This window comes from Tyto alba, unplaced genomic scaffold (genome assembly GCF_018691265.1).
Source record: "Tyto alba isolate M040663 unplaced genomic scaffold, T.alba_DEE_v4.0 Super-Scaffold_40, whole genome shotgun sequence".
NCBI classification, from domain to species: domain Eukaryota; kingdom Metazoa; phylum Chordata; class Aves; order Strigiformes; family Tytonidae; genus Tyto; species Tyto alba.
This window is the reverse complement of record NW_024881316.1, coordinates 10720926-10738859: the sequence shown is the minus strand read 5'-3', so window position 1 is coordinate 10738859 and position 17934 is coordinate 10720926. Positions and strand designations below refer to the sequence as shown.

At 36.6% G+C, this 17934-nt stretch overlaps 1 protein-coding gene across 2 annotated transcripts in view; it reads right to left on the bottom strand.

The window, feature by feature from the left end:
• RNGTT (RNA guanylyltransferase and 5'-phosphatase) overlaps positions 1-17934 on the bottom strand; it is a 195955-nt gene that overhangs the window by 165442 nt on the left and 12579 nt on the right. For both annotated transcript variants that reach the window (XM_032989939.2, XM_032989936.2), the window contains exons 3-8: positions 15901-16004; positions 15688-15776; positions 11564-11639; positions 7683-7932; positions 990-1099; positions 62-163 (exon numbers count right to left, since the gene is read on the bottom strand). In XM_032989939.2, the coding sequence (XP_032845830.2) occupies positions 62-163; positions 990-1099; positions 7683-7932; positions 11564-11639; positions 15688-15776; positions 15901-16004 (731 nt within the window). The remainder of the gene's footprint in view (positions 1-61; positions 164-989; positions 1100-7682; positions 7933-11563; positions 11640-15687; positions 15777-15900; positions 16005-17934) is intronic.

Below are 17934 nucleotides of genomic sequence, written 5' to 3'. Positions count from 1 at the left end.
GAAAATACAAACCATCTACCCAATTTACTGGATGTTTCTTTTTCATTTAAAATGAACTTACCGGGTACCGTCTGCTTTCCAGCTAACTTTGTATGGCTTCTGCTCCAAAAATTTAATATTTTGCTTGTCCATGGAAACGGGCTGTGCTCCAGGGAATCCAGACCTAAAACAAAAAGAACCCTATTTATTAATGTTCCGCAATAAACAGTCACACAGGATAATGCATTTTTTACATTACACTGAAGTCACACCTTGTGCCAGATTTGCTGCAAGGTTAATTTTGAATTAGAACATCTTCACAATAAGGTATTTTACAAGAGGAATCAAATGCCTACCTGGTAAGAACAAGGGTATTAGTTTATGACAAAATACTAAATTATATGGAACTTCAAAGTTTTCACTTTAGAGGAAGAGATATTTGAGTTCAAAATTACAAGCACTAGAAGAACTATAAGCATCAGCAAGTTAGGAAGCACTGTAAGCAACTCCCTGGACCATCAGCTTTGGAAAGGAGTTCAGAACTTGGTATGTTAAAATCAATGTTCTCGTTAACATTGGACACAAATCCAAGCTGGCTATAAAAACAAATACTATACCTCAATCCTGAAATGTAACAGCAGTTGGACAAATAAGTCTACTGCTTGAGCAAGCACTGAATTTCACTCAAATACCTGGACTATACTACATCTAGAACTTGCACAGCAACAATTAATCTGAAAACATTTTGTTATCCCAATGGAAAAGCAGTTCTAGATTCTTGTTTCTTAGTATCAACCGTGAATCATTCCATTTCACAGTACAATCAATGCAAGGCCCTCATCTGTTTCACTGTTGAGTGTTTTTGAGGCTCGCTTTCTTTTTTAAACAATCTATCCAGAAACAGTCACCTTTTTTCCATTTTTACAATGAGCTGTTTCCTTCTGAAAAACTAGAAACGTAACACTTATTTCTAGACAGTATAAATAAACAAGTGCTAAATGTTCTCATACCCTTCCCATCCACAGAACTGCTGACATTTTTGCTGTATTCCTCCTAACTTTGGTTGTGTTGTCACCTGGGTCACACACTTAACTGTTATTCCTTCCAAGAAAATTGCACCCTAAATTAAAAAAAATAAAAAATTAGTATTTAAGCCTTCATAAAAACAGATTAGAACATGTCAATGCAAGATTAAGTCTGGTTTTACAAGTTGGCCCTCACAAGCAATACTACCTTAAATATTCCTTAAAAATTTACCTCTAAATACCAAGATACATCAGCTGAGCTTTGCCAGTAAACTCACTGGTGTCATATTATGAACTGAAATGAGTTATTTATGGGGTGAAAAATAAAATAATAATTACCAAAAAAAAATTTTAAAGGAAGTAAATGATAAACGATAGGCACTGTTCAGCTAGTATTCTCAAGAAAGTTCCCAAATCAAGCTACAGCATCAGTCTGACTCATTATTTTTCATTTATAGCTAAAATAGTTGGTTTGGTTTGTTTTTGTTTTTGTTTTTGTTTTTTTTAATAAAGTACACTAGTATCAAGTATTTAATAGCAAATAGGACATACATGAAAGTTGTGGGATTCAAATTAATAATTCTTAATATGTAAAATATTATATAATAATAAGGTAGTGTGAGACATCTATTTGTGCATGATAATCTGAACCTAAACAGTACTGTAAACCTGGAGCAAATCACTGTACCTTAAAGGTCACAAAACTCTTTCCGGGACCACTTTTAAGTGTGTCAAAAAGTATGGCCTCAAAATAAGTAAACTGGAAACTAATGACAAAATTGACCTATGAAATGGTAAATAAATTTTTTTAATATATAAATAGTATTTCTAGACCAACAATTCTGTGCTTTCCTTGCTTCATGGAAAGCAAGAGCTGCTCACTAACAGTAGAGATCTAACATGAGAAAAACGTAAGCAGCTTGGTAATTAGTGAACTGAAGTCACAGGGAAACATCTTTAGACACAAGGTATTTGGTAGGCTTTTTTAAACAAAAATCTCAGGAGATGAAGACATTAAGTCCTACTTTACTCCCTCCAAATCTTTGAGATGCATGCTTTTAATTAAATATGTTAATTTTATCAGACCTAGATGGTAATTCCAGCACAAGAATTTCAATTACAGGGATTTCACCTCCACCTGGGTGATCTACCACATTGTACGTCTCAAAACTTAAAACTTACACTGTAGGGAAAACAACTGAAAAAATCAAGGTACTTATGCAGCAGCAAACTTAAAGGGTTCTCGGCTGATCAAGGACAAACTTTTTAACAAAAGAGAAAACATAAACAGCTGATCTGTAACAGAACATTTGAGTAAAAATATAATTGTATATACTTCTCAATCTAAACCAGGTTACTAAATTAGCGATGCTATCCTGAATGCCATAAAAAAAAAAGACTAAGTACGGATCAATAAAAGAAAACTGAAAATAAAATTCTAAAATATCTTTTATATTCTATGAAGAGTTTGACACTGAGTGGCAAAAAAAGAAATTCTGTAAAACAGAACACATTAAAGCCATCAGGCCTACAAAGCTACATAATTAAAGATATCTATCAAGATCCCAAATTGACCAGACCTACTTCAACATCTCAAATGAATTCTCAATGCAAGCTAAGAAGATCAAAGCATGAAGTTTTACCTGTTGAGCTATGAATCCTGAAAATGAACATACAAGTATTTCACACCTGTCCTCTAAAATGCTTGAAACTTGGCTTAAATCTAGCTGCATATTACTGATGAAAGGAGTCTTGCTCTTCTCTTTTCACACAACACAGCATTCATCTGTTCTACTCTTGAGCAAGTCTAGTAACTAAACTGGCAAAAATAACATCATAAATTAGTAATTTTCTGCCAAATTAGTATCCTAAACTCACCATAGGATGAGTCAGCACTAGTGCCAGCACAAGGGAAGCAGAAGGAACACAAGGAGTGCAGGCAAAGCAGGACCACAGTTTTCAGTATGGCCTGCATTTAGTTAAGATTGGCTCAGCTGCATCACCAAATCATATTCTGAGAACAGTACATCCTAAAGAAATACACCAGTTCATAACCTTAATTACCTTAAGCTACACAGACTTCCTGCAGGTCACTTATCCCATATTACTTATGTGGGCACCAGCAGGTGCAACAGCACAAAGGTGACCGGGTGAGGGAGGCAGACAGGTACACATGCCTGGCCAGCCTCTTGTCTGAATTCTGAGTAAGTGGTTAAAAGCACCACGAAATAAAGATGGTTGTGACTTACTTCTCAGAATAATGGCAGAGTGCAACAGCAGTACAACTGCTAAGATTAAAGCAAAAGGCAAGGAACAGGAAAGATTTTCCAGACAAGAAAAAGTCATAAACATGAAATTGGTGCCTGCCATTTGAAAGTGTCTCTGGCAGATTATCTGCATCGAGTATACTCACTAGCTAAGGCACAGCACTACAAAACCAAGGTGAGTCACCTGGGCTTGGCTAAGTCGGTGCCCCAGGTTTCAGGAGCACATTTTCTCTGATAAGAAAACTGAGCCAAATCCATGCACTTTCTGCACCATTGTTGGGCTAACTACCTCCTGTGGAAACAGGACACTGGAGAGGGTGCAGAGATGCCAGAGCACTCACATCAGCAGAAGCACCTCAGGTCCTCAGTGCTGCTCCTAAGTCAAGAGTTAGAAGCCCTAATGGATCCAAGGTAACTACATGCACTTAGTACCTACACTGTGCACAACCTTCATACCATCTGCACTAACCAGGCTCTCCCCACTTGCCACCATATCCCTTCACCCATCACTTCAGCTGAAGGAGAAGTGGCAATATGTATCACCTTGTGTTGGTTCAGATCCTAAACACCATCTGGAGGAGTGGGTGAGTGGAAAAGTCCCCAACACACACCTCCCTGGCCCTAGTGGCTATCACCAAGACAGCGTGACAGCCATTTTCAGCTACTCAGACTTGATCGAGTGCCAATATGCTCAGAGACTGCCTTCCAGAGGACAAGAAACATTCCAAAACATATCAGGAAGAGAGTCCCCATCTCCTAAAAGAAAGGGAGAGCCAGGGAGTTACAGTCATCAGTTTAGATTTAATACCTAGCAATACAGGACCAAATCGCAAGAACTGCCTCTAGGCATGTACAAACAAAAAAGAAAACTACAAAATCATAATGAATGTCGCTCAGTAACAACAGTGTTCAACTGATCATTTGGTTTTGGTGATGAAACAGGCTTCACAGGATTGGGGGAAGCAGGAAATATCACATATTTTGATGCTGGCTTTTGTTATGGCTTGTCTTGTTCTCATACTGGAATTCAGAACACATAGGGTAGATGTAACTTCTATAAAACAGAAGAGCAACCTCTTTCAAAACCAGGTTCAGAGGAGTAGTGTTTCACTAACAAAGTGGAAGAATATATTGACAAGGATCTGTGGGGTCTGATTCAGGTATAAGAGAATTAATTTATTTTACCTACCTTTCCTATTAGCATATTCTTATTTTTGTGACACCTGTAATTTTAGTAACAGGGATACAGACTGTGATGGTGGCTTAAGAATTCATTGTTATCCTTAAAATTAAGAATGGACTAAAAAAACCACTGTGCAATTCAGTATAAACAAAGTTCTACACTTAATAAGGAATATGAAGTTATACAAACACACACTGGGAGATAATTAGAGAAAAAGATACAGAGTCAGCAAAAGACCAAAAGCTGAATTAATATTATTCTCTCTTGCAAAAGTCAATTCTATTGAGATATATAAACAGAAGCATTAGCCTTAAGACATGTGAAATTAATTCTTCCCTATTAAGCACTAGGATGGACTCAACTAGAGGCTTGTGTTCAATTATATGCACCATAGCCTCAGAAAAATGAGTCAACATGACAAAACACAAAAAATTACAAGAATGGTCAGAAGTGTGAAAAAATATGGACTATAGGGAAAAAGTGAACAAATTGGTATTTAATGTGGAGAAAGAGAAGGCTAAAGGGAAATGACATGCATATTCAAGTACATAAAATGCTGATTAAAAAAAAAGTATTTTCCCCATACCCATCAAGACATCCATAGGCAGAACAAAAATTACATGAGTTAAACTTTGGCAAAAAGAAGTAGGTTAGGCATAAAAAAATAGTCACTAATATTTAGAATCAATGTACTTTGACAGTTAATAAAAATTATCTCCTTTAACTATGTCAACCATTAGGTTTAATGGTCTCCCCGTCTCACAGATGACCACAAGACACCTACACTCAAAAGTCATGAAGAAAATCATTAACAGCTACCATCTCTTCCAGACTGTTTCAGATTTGACCATCCATTTTACAAGCACTACGTATTACACCCTGTAATGCCTGTGAAATACATAGCTTACATGGGACTAGAATAGATGGCATTCCTTAATAAACAGTAAAAGATCCCGTTGACCCATGAAAAGTTCAAAGGTTCTGGATCAGAATTATAACTTTCCGTCCTATTTGCAAAATCAGGTATTTTTTTCCTGAAGTGAGATTCTAAGCATCAGTTAATAATGTTGCTTCAATGCTACAATCCTTATGGCATGCACTGACAAAGTCAAAACATGTTTGGATTTCCTGTGTAGCATCTGAGACTACAGTAAACAGATTTGCTGTTACCTGTCAACTACATTTGGCTGATGACAAAGGAAGCTGTAATGCCATTACGCTCTAACAGTTCCCGCAGTTTCTGTAGTGTAGAAAAGGAAAGCTGACAAGACTTTTTGACACAAAAATACGGAAGTTTTAGTGAAAGATGTTGCAGTAAAGTTTCTCACATCCAAGGTGGAATTTCTGAAATGGACAGCATGCTAACTTCACGGGTTAGCTGGGCAGCTGCTTCTGACTAATCATTATCCCAGTGAGATGCCTGGGAGTCATCTCCTCCTCTACCCCTAAAATCTTCTGTCCCCAAAAAAGATATGGGTCAATATGAAAACATTTCACACCACCACCAGTCACCTCTAGTTTGACACTGTCTACCCCTAGGTGTTTAGAGAAAGAGTCAAATGAGAAGGCTGAAAACATCTGCTGCAGGAAATTAACGTAATGCTGAAAACAGCCCTTTAGACAGTAAAATAAGAGAATCTGAGCAAGAGGTATTTACCTGATAATCATTCCCCCTGTAGATCGCATATTTACAAGGAATCACAAATAGATTGTATCCATCTCTACTGAGTTAAGAAGCAGTCCAATCTGCCAGCCAAGAACCATGGTAAAGCATTCTCCCCGTTCCTCCTCTTCATGCCAAAGAATGTTCCTCCAGAGCTGCAAAACTGAATTATACGAATATGCATATTAACTAGGTGATTCTTTCATAAATTCTCTAACTCATCATTAATTTTTAGTTATTAATATGCTTATTCGTATAATTTAGCTTCCAGCTTTCAAAAAAACTAAGGTGGCAGATAAGAAAAAGCTTGGGAAGCCAGTATAAAGATTCCTGTTAAACAGAGCAGTTTAGTTTTATACTTGCTGAAAAGAGGCTGTCACTGGACCTCATCATCACACCTCATTTCCTAATGCATCAAAAGGCAAGTCAAAAAACAGTTTTGAGGTTCCAGCCCAAAATAATTTTTTTTAGATATCAATGTTTTACTGCAAGGCTAATTAAAGTAGTGGCCATATCCCTGAATATATTTTTTCCTATGGATTTTTACAGCGTGGACAATTCTTTACTCGAGCTGATGGACTACTTGAAAGTTTTCAATGTTCATCTTGCTTCTTTGGACTAGATTTTGTATTCCTTTCAGGCTAATTTCTTCCATACTCCGTATGTAAACCACATTCAGCAGCTGCAATAACAACAAAACGCATTTTTGCAGCATATTTCATATGAAGATTTCCAAGTGTTTGCAAACAAACACACCTCAGCACACAAGCAAAATAATTCAGTATTATGCAAAAAGAACTGAATCTATTTTTGTACTCAGCACTCTCCCCTATCTGCAAATAAAAAAAAAAAGCCAGTAATTTGGAGAAAACTGAGTCATTAGTCTTCAGATGATACAAGTGTATTCTTTGTAACTTGAGTGTTAGTTCCATACTATGGCAACTACAGTAACTTATTTCATCAGAATTATGCAGATGTATGTCAAAATAATCACAATATATGATCAGCCATATGTCTTATTATACAGTTAGAAGAGCTTTGAACAAAACTATTTCAAAGCTGCCCTGGTGGTTTTAAGCTTTTATTGCTTTTTGCTAATCCAATTCTCAATTCTCCAAAATTTCCAAAAGTAAGAATATTTACCAAAATGAGCACTGAATTTAAAAAATTCTGAATTTCATCCACGCAGATACAAAAAAAAAAGTTAAAACTGCTTACACACCCCCTCCATAATGTTTCACCTCTAAAGACAGAGTAATTAAAAAGAGTTTTACTATTTCCGCTCAAACTTTTTTAAAAAAATCTGTTATATTAGAAAAATGTTAAGTCATTTTTACAACTGGAATAGTTGAAGTGTTGAATGTTAAGCTTCAAGGTTCATATAGGAAACATAAGAAAGCCTGCAATGAATCTGCCAGTTTTTCCTGGTTAGAGACAATACTACCAGTCCGCATTTGAAAGAGCACTGACATTTGTACAGCATGTATTATGTAGTAACTGATGACTATGATGATTATTAAATTAAGTTTAGCAATTAGAATAATAAGGTCTTAATAAAAAAATACCAGTTTTAGGCGTTCTTTTCTCCTCTTGCCAAAGGAAGAGCTTGATGATCCAGGTTCTGATTCTTGGCCTCCTGTTTTACCATTATCATCGTCCTCCTCTTCATCATCTTCAAAGCACCATTCTGGTAGCTCAGGTGGTGATGGTGCATCATCTTCATCTCCATAACGACGAAATAATTCCTTCAAATAGTCACCTTTATAAATACCTGGTGGTCTAGCCTGAGCAAAAGTAGCCACAGCAGCCTCGATACTGTCAAATAAAAATTGAAAATTACTCCAGATGCTTAATTTACATGTCTTAGTTATGCCTTACCAAAGGTAAGGTTTATTGGGACTCAGAATTGAATTCCAAACTGGTAATTCCAAAAACATTCATTATATTTGAAACATCATGCTTAGATCAGCCTGATAACATTCCCTCTTGCACAAGCTTCTGCATAATTATGTAGGCACTGCGTATGTTTTCAGAAGTAACTGCACCTTGCACTGCTTCATCTCCTTATTGTAGCTAATAGTGGTCTGCTGGCCACTTAAGTAAACTTTTATTATTGCTACAGCAAAGGAATGAGTGACACATAGGTAAGTACTTAAGGACTAAATGAAGACAAAAAAGATCAAAGAAAAAGATGAACAAACTTAATGAAGAAAAATTAAGGTGCTGAAATTTAAATATGGCTACATTCTTCCCCCTAAGAATTAGCTTTCCTTTCATTAGAGGTTTTGCCATCGCACTGGGAAAAAGCATCCTAATCTTTTGAAATTACTTCTCTTTCCAGAAGTTTCTCATTAAAAACTGTAATTCATAAGCCTTTTACTATGCACCTAGCACTTAATATTAAGTGCTTTAATAAACTGGAGACTGGATCACAAAAAAAAAATTAGAAACCAGAACTAATAATCATGCACCTTTACTAGCCACAGGAAAGCATTCCAAAATACACAACAGCGAGCACAGCACAAGGGTTTTATTGTTGCTATTTTCATAGGTCCTATGAAAACATTTAATTGAAAACACTGGACATAATTCTGTCTTCAATTCATCATGGCTGTGTGGAGCAGTACTGCTTCATGGATCAACAATTAGAAATCTTGCTAAATAGAGGAGAAATCTTGTTTGATCTGTACAGTATGGGAAAGAGCCTGAGAACTTTATGAGGCAAATTTCCCAGAACAGACATAAACATTTCCTAAGAACCAGTAAATTTGGTTCTCTCTCCTGATCTCTGGTAAGAAAAGAAAAGAAAACAAACCATTTTACTGAGTGAGACTATCAGATGGTCGGTCATCAAATCTCAGAAATCACAGTTTAAGAATCTGAGTTATTTAGGAGCCTTCTTCCCCACCCTGTTTTCTAAGACTCCTAATTTCTTCCACACAAGACATTTTTCATTTTGGTATCTTTCTTAAATTGTTTCACATCTTCTGTAATCAATGCCACTGAAAGGACAAAACAAACCAAAAGGGACTGGGGCCTGAAAGACGCTCGAATTTATTTCTGATGATATTAGAAGAATTCCATACTATTCTGGAATAGATGGAAACGAAAGCCAAAAGAGGTAGCACACAGATTTCATGCACAGAAACCTAGCTAAAAGAAAACATATTTTGCAAGTTCTAGAAATGTAGCAGTCTTTTGAAAAAATTAGTTGTGAAAAAGAGAATCAAGTAAGCTTTCTGATCACTAGCTGGAGAGCTTTCAGTCTGGATGGCCTTTCTTTAACTATAAAACACATCTCAGTGTTCACAATATATCAGGCAGCACTCCTATATCATATGCTTAAGGAATGAATAAGGATGGAATTTTTCCCATCAAGAAAATCTTATTTCCTCATCAGCAAATAACAGTGCCTTATTTTAAAGAATAATACAGCAAATTGGATTTATCTTAGCATTAACCATCATCTTGCCAAAATTCATGCTCTTGCTGTGGACATTTTTCCCTACCAGATAGTATCTGGATGTTCTGTTAAAAGAAAAAATAATCTGACAGAGGTGAACAAGCCTGATACAATTAACTACCTGAATTAAGCACAGAAAATAAGACATGGCTGTTAAATGTCACAAAGTCTCTCCAAATAGACAAGGCAGGTACTCGAAATGAGATTTACTGTAACAATTGTTTAGCACTCTGACAAACATTAGTAAACTACAAGTATGGGTGTCTGTCAAATGGAACTTATACTACACAGCTGACTTAAGAACGCCTAAGCTGTAAAACGATGACCCAAAATGTGCATACCACTCACCTATAAGATGAAGACTCCCAACCTTGAGGAGGAGTTACCTTGGACGGTGTCCCAACCTGAGGGGACAGTACCCCAACTGCAGACCCACTGCTCAGAATAGGACTGACTCAATTCACCCTCTGGCAGGGCTCCATTCATACCCTAGTCGAATCTGATCTGTGGTCAGATGCTATGGTCAGTGGTCTAGAAACTTCTCTCGCCCGATGCGTTTCATTTGCTGAGGGCTTTCCTGTCGACCGAAGGGCTCTGACTTTCCTATCCCTCAACTAAGGTCTGTTAGTCACAGCAGGGCTGGGCTCAGCCTTCAGACTGCAGCTTCTAGCTTCAGCTCTTTCCTTTCACCAGTCAACAGGTTTCAGTCTTTATCGTGGCAGGTACACTTGCCACATCAAGTTTTAAGGCTTTTCCAAGAGAGGTTTGAAAATAAAGAGAGGCTGTATAAAAGCAGGAGATTCAAATAGATGGAAGAGCATTTCCTCTTCAGAACAAAGAACCAATTCTGAGTCTAATTATTACATACTGCTTTTAAATTGTTAGATTAAAAGCATGTAAAAAATGCCAGTGCATATGAACAACTAGAGTCATACTATGAAGATGTTTGTATCTGTATCTACTTCCTATAATCAGCTAAGACTCTGCCAAGATTCAGCCACCCACTACTAATGGTGTCTCCATTACTCCAATGTCTTTATTCCAGGTTTACTAACAGACAACAATGACCTAGTTCCTTGCAAACAGCTTGCACATATGTGCTAAGCACCAAGTAACTGTATGTCCAGTCATAAGGAAAAGCTGCAACAGAAGTAGAATTTTCTTCACTTAAAGGATCATATAAGAAATATCATCAGAATGCTTAAGGGGCTTGTTAAGAAACATGCCTTTCACGGGACCATTCCAGCAAGGAAATAGCGTTTCGTGAATACTACCCAAACATGCAAAAGTCATGACCACCAGCATGGTACAGGCATTTTTTTTTTTTTATACTAATACTATCTGAAAAAAAATCACTACTCTTTATGAAGGCAGCAGCATTTTTAAATCACAAAAAAAAAAAACAGGTGAGTCCATACAGAAGCATGCTGCAGACTTTATTCAAACAAGCTGGAAACAAGGACTCTGTCTCCCCCTGACCCTTCAAAACAATTATGTCACTCTGTTGTGACATAATAGCTGTTGTTCTAGCTAAATTTTTCTCATCAGAACTCAAAACAAACAAACAAAAAAAAAACAAACACAAAACAAAACACCCTACATGCAAACCTACATGAAAAAGATGAAGAAGTAAGAGAAATAATCTTATCTTTCAGGCATCTCTGAACTCCACAGTTTTAGTCAAAATGTGGGACACGTCACGGGGAAGAGATACAATGCAAAATATACACTCCTAAAAGCCCTCATAGCAAGTACAGCTAACTTTTGATCTACCAGACCTGGAAAGCTTGACTGAAACAGGCTAAGCTACCAAGGGATGATATGAGTAATGTTAATATAGGTTGGCTGCTCAAGATTAGTAGGTAGTTTTAAAATAACAAATAGTGAATACATTAGGATAACTGTCAGGACAATGAGTAAAACATACTGAAGATGTCTTTGGTCACTCTCAACAAATCCCTAGAGATTAACATTCAAAGTTACCTCCAGTCCAACTTCTCGACCAAAAAGGCACAGATTAGAAATCCAGTTCTGTTGAAACCATGTGTGCAATGGACACCTAGACAAGACAAGAAAAGGGTACAATAATTTGCAAGTAGTTTTAACAAACATGCTTTAGTTTCACAAGTGTGTTTCTGGATCCTTCTACCTTTATCAGTAACATTAAGGAGTTATCTCTCCCTTCCCATCAAGGCAACCCAGACCACATAAGGCACATAAGCCTAAAAAGCAATATTACATTACTTCTGCAAATTATTATCAACAAGAGTATGGGATACTTCAGTTTATCCCAACTCAAGAGCACTAACTTAATGCAACTAAAATATGGCTGATACAGATAAGATTAAAAGTATTTTTTTATGACTGCTCAGATGCTATCAGAAGACAAATACAATCAAATTCAATAACTGTGCCTTTAGCGGATTCAACAAGCCTTACATTCACTTCACACCATCAAGAATAAAAATCATATCCAGATTACCTCAACTCAAACTTGAAAGCCGTGTCAATAGACCACAAATCTATTTCAAATGTACTATTACCATGTTAAGACTGGATAATAATTTGGGAAAAAAAAAAAAAAAAAAAAGATAACTATACAACAGTATAAACATTTTAATTACTTATATTTTCAATGTATGAAAAAAATAATTAAGTCTTCAGCATCTATTTTACTGAATTCATACCCCAGTGAAAGGAGGGGAAGAATCAAACCCACTGCAACTTTTTTTTTCCCCTCACAAAGCAACAGCACCATCTAGTGATAACAAACCAGTTGGAAAATTTGTGCCGCTGAAAATGTCATGAAGTACCTCTTCCTCATACTACATTTTAAATTATAAATATCAAAGTATTAAAGTTTCCACTAACAAATGTACTTATTCTTAATATTGACATAGTTTTCAGTTGTGACCATAGAATCATAGAATTGTTTAGGCTGGAAAAGATCTTTAAGATCAAGTACAACTGTTAACCTAACACTGCCAAGTCCACCACTAAATCATGTCCCTAAATGCCACATCTGCATGTCTTTGAAATACCTCCAGGGATGGTGATTCAACCATTTCCCTGGGCAGCCTGTTCCGATGCTTGACAACACTTTCAGTGAAGAAATGTTTCTTAATATGCAGCCTAAACCTCTCCTGGGTCAACCTGAGGCCATTTCCTCTCATCCTATCACTCGCTACTTGGGAGAACAGACCAACACCCACCTCGCTGCAGCCCCCTTGCAGGTAGCTGTAAAGAGCGGTAAGGTCTCCCCTCAGCCTCCTGTTCTCCAGGCTAAACAACCCCAGGTCCCTCAGCTGCTCCCCATAAGACCTGTGCTCTAGACCCTTCACCAGCTTTGTTGCTCTTCTTTGGACACACTTCAGCACCTCAGTGTCTTTCCTGTAGTGAGAGGCCCAGAACAGAACACAGTGTTCGAGGTGCAGCCTCACCAGCGCTGAGTACAGGGGGACGATCACTTCCCTGGTCCTGCTGGTCACACCAGTTCTGATACAGGCCAGGATGCTGTTGGCCTTCTTGGCCACCTGGGCACACGGCTGCCTGTCAACCAACACCCCCAAGTCCTTTCCTGCCGGGCAGCTTTCCAGCCACTCCTCCCCAAGCCTGTAGCATTGTGTGGGGTTGTTGTGACTCAAGTGCAGGGCCCAACACCATGAAGCAAGTCACTTAAGCTTTTATTGATTGCCTTATTTCTCTACCATAGTTAGTAAAGTAAGTTTAGCAACAATTTATCTGATGCTTATTCAGACAAAATGTGAATATCTACCTTTTTCCCCCTATACACTCCCATACACTGCAAATATTTATTTTCTTTTACTGGAGATCCAAAAAACACCTACAAAGATAGACGGATAAAACCCAGAAACTTTATCTAAGTAAACAGAAATATATATCAACTGTATCAGAGTCAGGTTTTGTGTCACCTCACCAAGCTTCCCTTCTTAATAAAGCAAGGCAAAAACTACTATGAATTACCTGGATTCATCCATTCTAACCATTTAATACTAAAAACTGTGTAACTTGCATCAAGAGAAGCGAATTTTAGCCTCCTTGTAGAATTTGTTCCCAGCAATTATTTCTCCTTTGCCTTCTGCTTAAGCAAAATTTTTGCATTTTGTTTCCTTACATATGGTAGGCACATTCCAGTCCAAGTTGCAGAAATAAAGTTTCCATCCTATATTGTTCTAGCTGAATAGAAAACTTTGTTTCCTTATCATTCACATTTCAGTCTCTTCTCATGTCTAATCTTGACATTGGAAATGAAATTGCACACAATTGCTATCAGTAAGTCCTGTAGCTGTTACTGCTACCAAGAAGGTTAAGTCAATAATTTTATACACGGCAAAGATAAGAAGCATCTTGGCAATGAGACCAACAGCTTGGAAGAGAAAGATCACACAGGGTGCAGTACTATCACTGCTGCAGACTGCTTTCGCTTTTGATAAAAATATCCTCCACACCAGTCCCCCTGACACTGTCAGAGGAAACGAGTGTCCAGAAGCAGAAACAACTTTTCAGTGATTCATGGAAGGAAAATGGAAAATTCCAACTTTTTTTTACTGTGAAAGCCTAAACCACAAGTTATTTAAAAGCTTAGTCAACACATTATGTTCTTCTTGACTCTAATTTACTAGAGGTGAAACAATCTAAATAATGGAAGAACATTCCAAAATACATAGAAGTCAAAAAGTTAGTGCCTCAACACTAAAAATGGCATTTTAGAAGTTGAAATATGAGTTAAATGTGTCTGCTATTTATATAGGGTATCACCATGCTATCATGCTCCATATAAATTGCTGACCACAACGATATTTCAAGTTCTGAAATATTGTTGGAGGACCAAGTGGAGGAACTTGAAAAGGAGAGTGAAAAACGAGGAACTGTTAAATGAGAATGGGATCAGTTATCAACAATATTTCAAGCTCCAGTGCAAGTTCTGAAATATTGTTGATGACTGACCCTACTCACTCTCATTTAGTAGTACCTCATTTTTCATATCACATACTTACAGTTTAGAGAAGAAAACATAGGTCTCAAATTAAAATTGCATTCTATGTGAAATAAAGAAATAAGAAAGTATCTAAAAGAAAATTATGTGAAAAAGTGTATGCCCAAATTAAATCTCTCAAGCACCAAAAAAAAAAAGTAAGATTCTCGGGGGTATCCTGTTATAGGACAAGAAGCAATGGGTACAAATTGAAATACAATAAATTATGTTTAATTGTAAGGAAAAAACCCTGTATACTGTAAGGGTGAGCAAACACTAGAAGAGGTTGACAGAAGATCTTGTGGAGTCTCCGAGCTTGAAATGGTCAAAACCCAAATGGGCACAGTCCAGAGCAAGCTGTTTCAACTGTCCCTGCTCTAAGGAAGGGCAACTGACTGGCTGATTTCCACAGATCCCTTCCAACAACCTCAACTATTGTACAGTTCTATGATTCTGCATGAATCCTAAACTGTATGAACCTTCCAGCTTAATTTACCAAGCTCTTACCGATGACACCTATGCAAACAGCTGTTTCATGCATTCCTAAATCACACTGAGAACTTATTTTGCTCTGGGTAAAAAAAAAAAAAAAAAAAAAAAATCTCCTTAAGAGCATTCAAATATTCACTGTGGGACAATACACCAGAGAAGAAAAACTCAGCCTAATATCTACTACCACTTACCAGCAATTAATCAGGTGCTTTGTGAGATTTGCTAAAGAATCTCTGATCATTCAGTTATCAAATATGACTTCAACTAAGCCTGACCATCAAATGCCAAAACAATACACAGGCAATGCATAACCTGCATTTGTATCACCAGAAGTTACAAAACCACAATGCAATTATCATGTATTTGTGAACAGTTCTTAAGCTTGTATATTTTTTCACATTAAGTCCGTAGCTGTAATCAAACTGATGGATGCAGAAACATACTAGTTTCTGGAGTAAAAGCAATCAAGTCTATATATGCATAAACACTGTACTGAGGAAATTCCTTTGCGTAGACTTTCAAAAATGAGACACCATAGTTATAAGTAAATATGAAATAAATTAACATTAAAAACTAATGATGGATATAAGATGGATATAATGGATATAAGAAAACATACCTATAAGCTCTGAGGGATTCTTATCACTGAAGTGTTCACATACACGGATAAATGTTTCTGTATTCTCAGGTGTAGGGCACTCACCATGCCTGAAAAACACAGTAACACACAGATCAGGGGACAGCTGGGGTTAAAAAAAAAAAAAAAGATTAATTACTTCAATGTTAACTTTCAAATTAAAAGTTAAGTATTAAAAAAATGCAGACAACTTACCCTTTACACTGGAGCTTTATATATTTAATCCCCTCTTTCTCTATATCATTCCTATCATAGAATCTAGTGGTGTTGGTCAGGTCTACCAGTAAACCCATTTTAACCTAAAAAAAAAAATAAGGTAAACTCATGTGTGATTCAAATATCAGTGCATAAATACTAAGTGGCTAATTACATCCAAATTAAAGGCGATAGCAGGTTACAGTTGCAAGTTTAAAAAAATCTTAAACATTGCATTTGTTCATAAAATCTGTATTTTACCACCATCAGTCATCTGAGTTTCTTTATGAAAGCTGGTGTCTGAATTAGCACTAGCCACCAATTCAAAAACTTCAGTTTGTTCCCACAAACATTTCTAAATAAGAAAGATCTGCTAACAGCAGGGAAGTATCTGATAAAGAATTATTTTAACATGTTAAAAGACAAATACGGTGAAATCAGGTGCTCTTATGCTTTAAGTAGAACAATATTCAACACTGGCACAGTGGAAGTACTGTAAGAAAAATTAACAACTGAGACTTACACATAAGTATACTCTCAGAAAAGAAAGATAACTCAATTTACCCATCCATCAAACTAGAGTGCAAAACAAATGACTGTATTTTCAATTAAAAAAAAAAAATTCCTTAAGTTCTCAGACACATTTTATTCGAAGCTAAACTGTGAAACAACTTGAAATCTTCAAAGATGCTGTCTGTAATTAAGGTGGCAGTATCAACCACTCACATGTTAGGACATACCTGAATTCAGGCTGCCTTGCCCACCCTACCCTAATGTGTCCCCTTTTGCATGAATTTACTTTTTTACTGTTTGGTTTTTATAGCTGTAAAATAGGTCTTTCCAAGTATGCTTGTGGAAGTTACTCTTTTTAAAAGCAAGATGGAAATCAGAAATTCCACTGGGTGGCATCCAACACCCGTGAAACATTAGCAAAGTGCATCCTACTGTTCCTCAGTCCAAACAAAATTTCCACCAACCATAAACCCCCGCAGTGTTACTGTGCAAAAGCAGCTTACTCATACACCTGTATACTGAAAGTATTCATGGTTTCCTGCCTTATAAGTGCAAGTAATTGCTTTTGGTCAAAATGCCGAATGTCATGCTTTCAAGTAGGATCCTCACCATGAAACCAGATGACTTTTTCAAAGGCATTGTAAGAGTGGTAGTTTAGCAGAATCTTTGGTCCACAGCTTTGTCTTTTTTAAACTTACATCAATAGTGCACTTAAAATACATTAACACTGAGTCATGTTATGCAAGCAAAAACATATAAAAACACTGCATCTTCAACATATTTAAAACTCCAGCACATACTCATAAACAGGATTTTGACCAGGTTTTATTTACCTCGAGGTCAACAGACTGGCAATAATTGAGCAGTGCAGTTGGAAGAATTACAAATTAAAACACTGCTTCCAGACAATTCAGAAAAGATAAATTCCAATTATAACTGGAATACAGTTCAGAAACAGCTGTATCACATGGATATATTGTTCAGTAGACCTCAAAGATAAATTTCCAATTATTGACAGAGGCAGTTATCCATGGTATTTAAAGTTCTGATGATATACTTTCATAATACTTTTACTTATCAGATATTAAAAGGTATCATAATGTTACGTCAGCAGCATTAAGTATTTGTACTGTAATAACCAAATCAGTTGTGAATTTCTTGTTTACTTCAACTTTGTATATTGTATTCAGAATGCTTTATTTATTACTGTTTTGCAGAAATATAAGCTGCTTCAGTAAAGGTTCACCTGAAAACAATGTTGTATCACCCAAAGCTGCAAATATCAACTGAGCTGCTAAGCATGCAGACTGACAGCATACTAGCCAGTGATTTATTTTGTAGGAAGTATACAAAATGCAATTAATTGAATTATTACTTTCCTCACCCTCCATTCTCAACAGCTTTTAGCAAACATCTCAAAGACTACTTAATTCACAAGTAAGACCACACGAAACTTCCAGGTCCCTAACACTACAACATTAACATAAACCAGTTCAAAACAGCAGTTCAGAGGAGAATGAC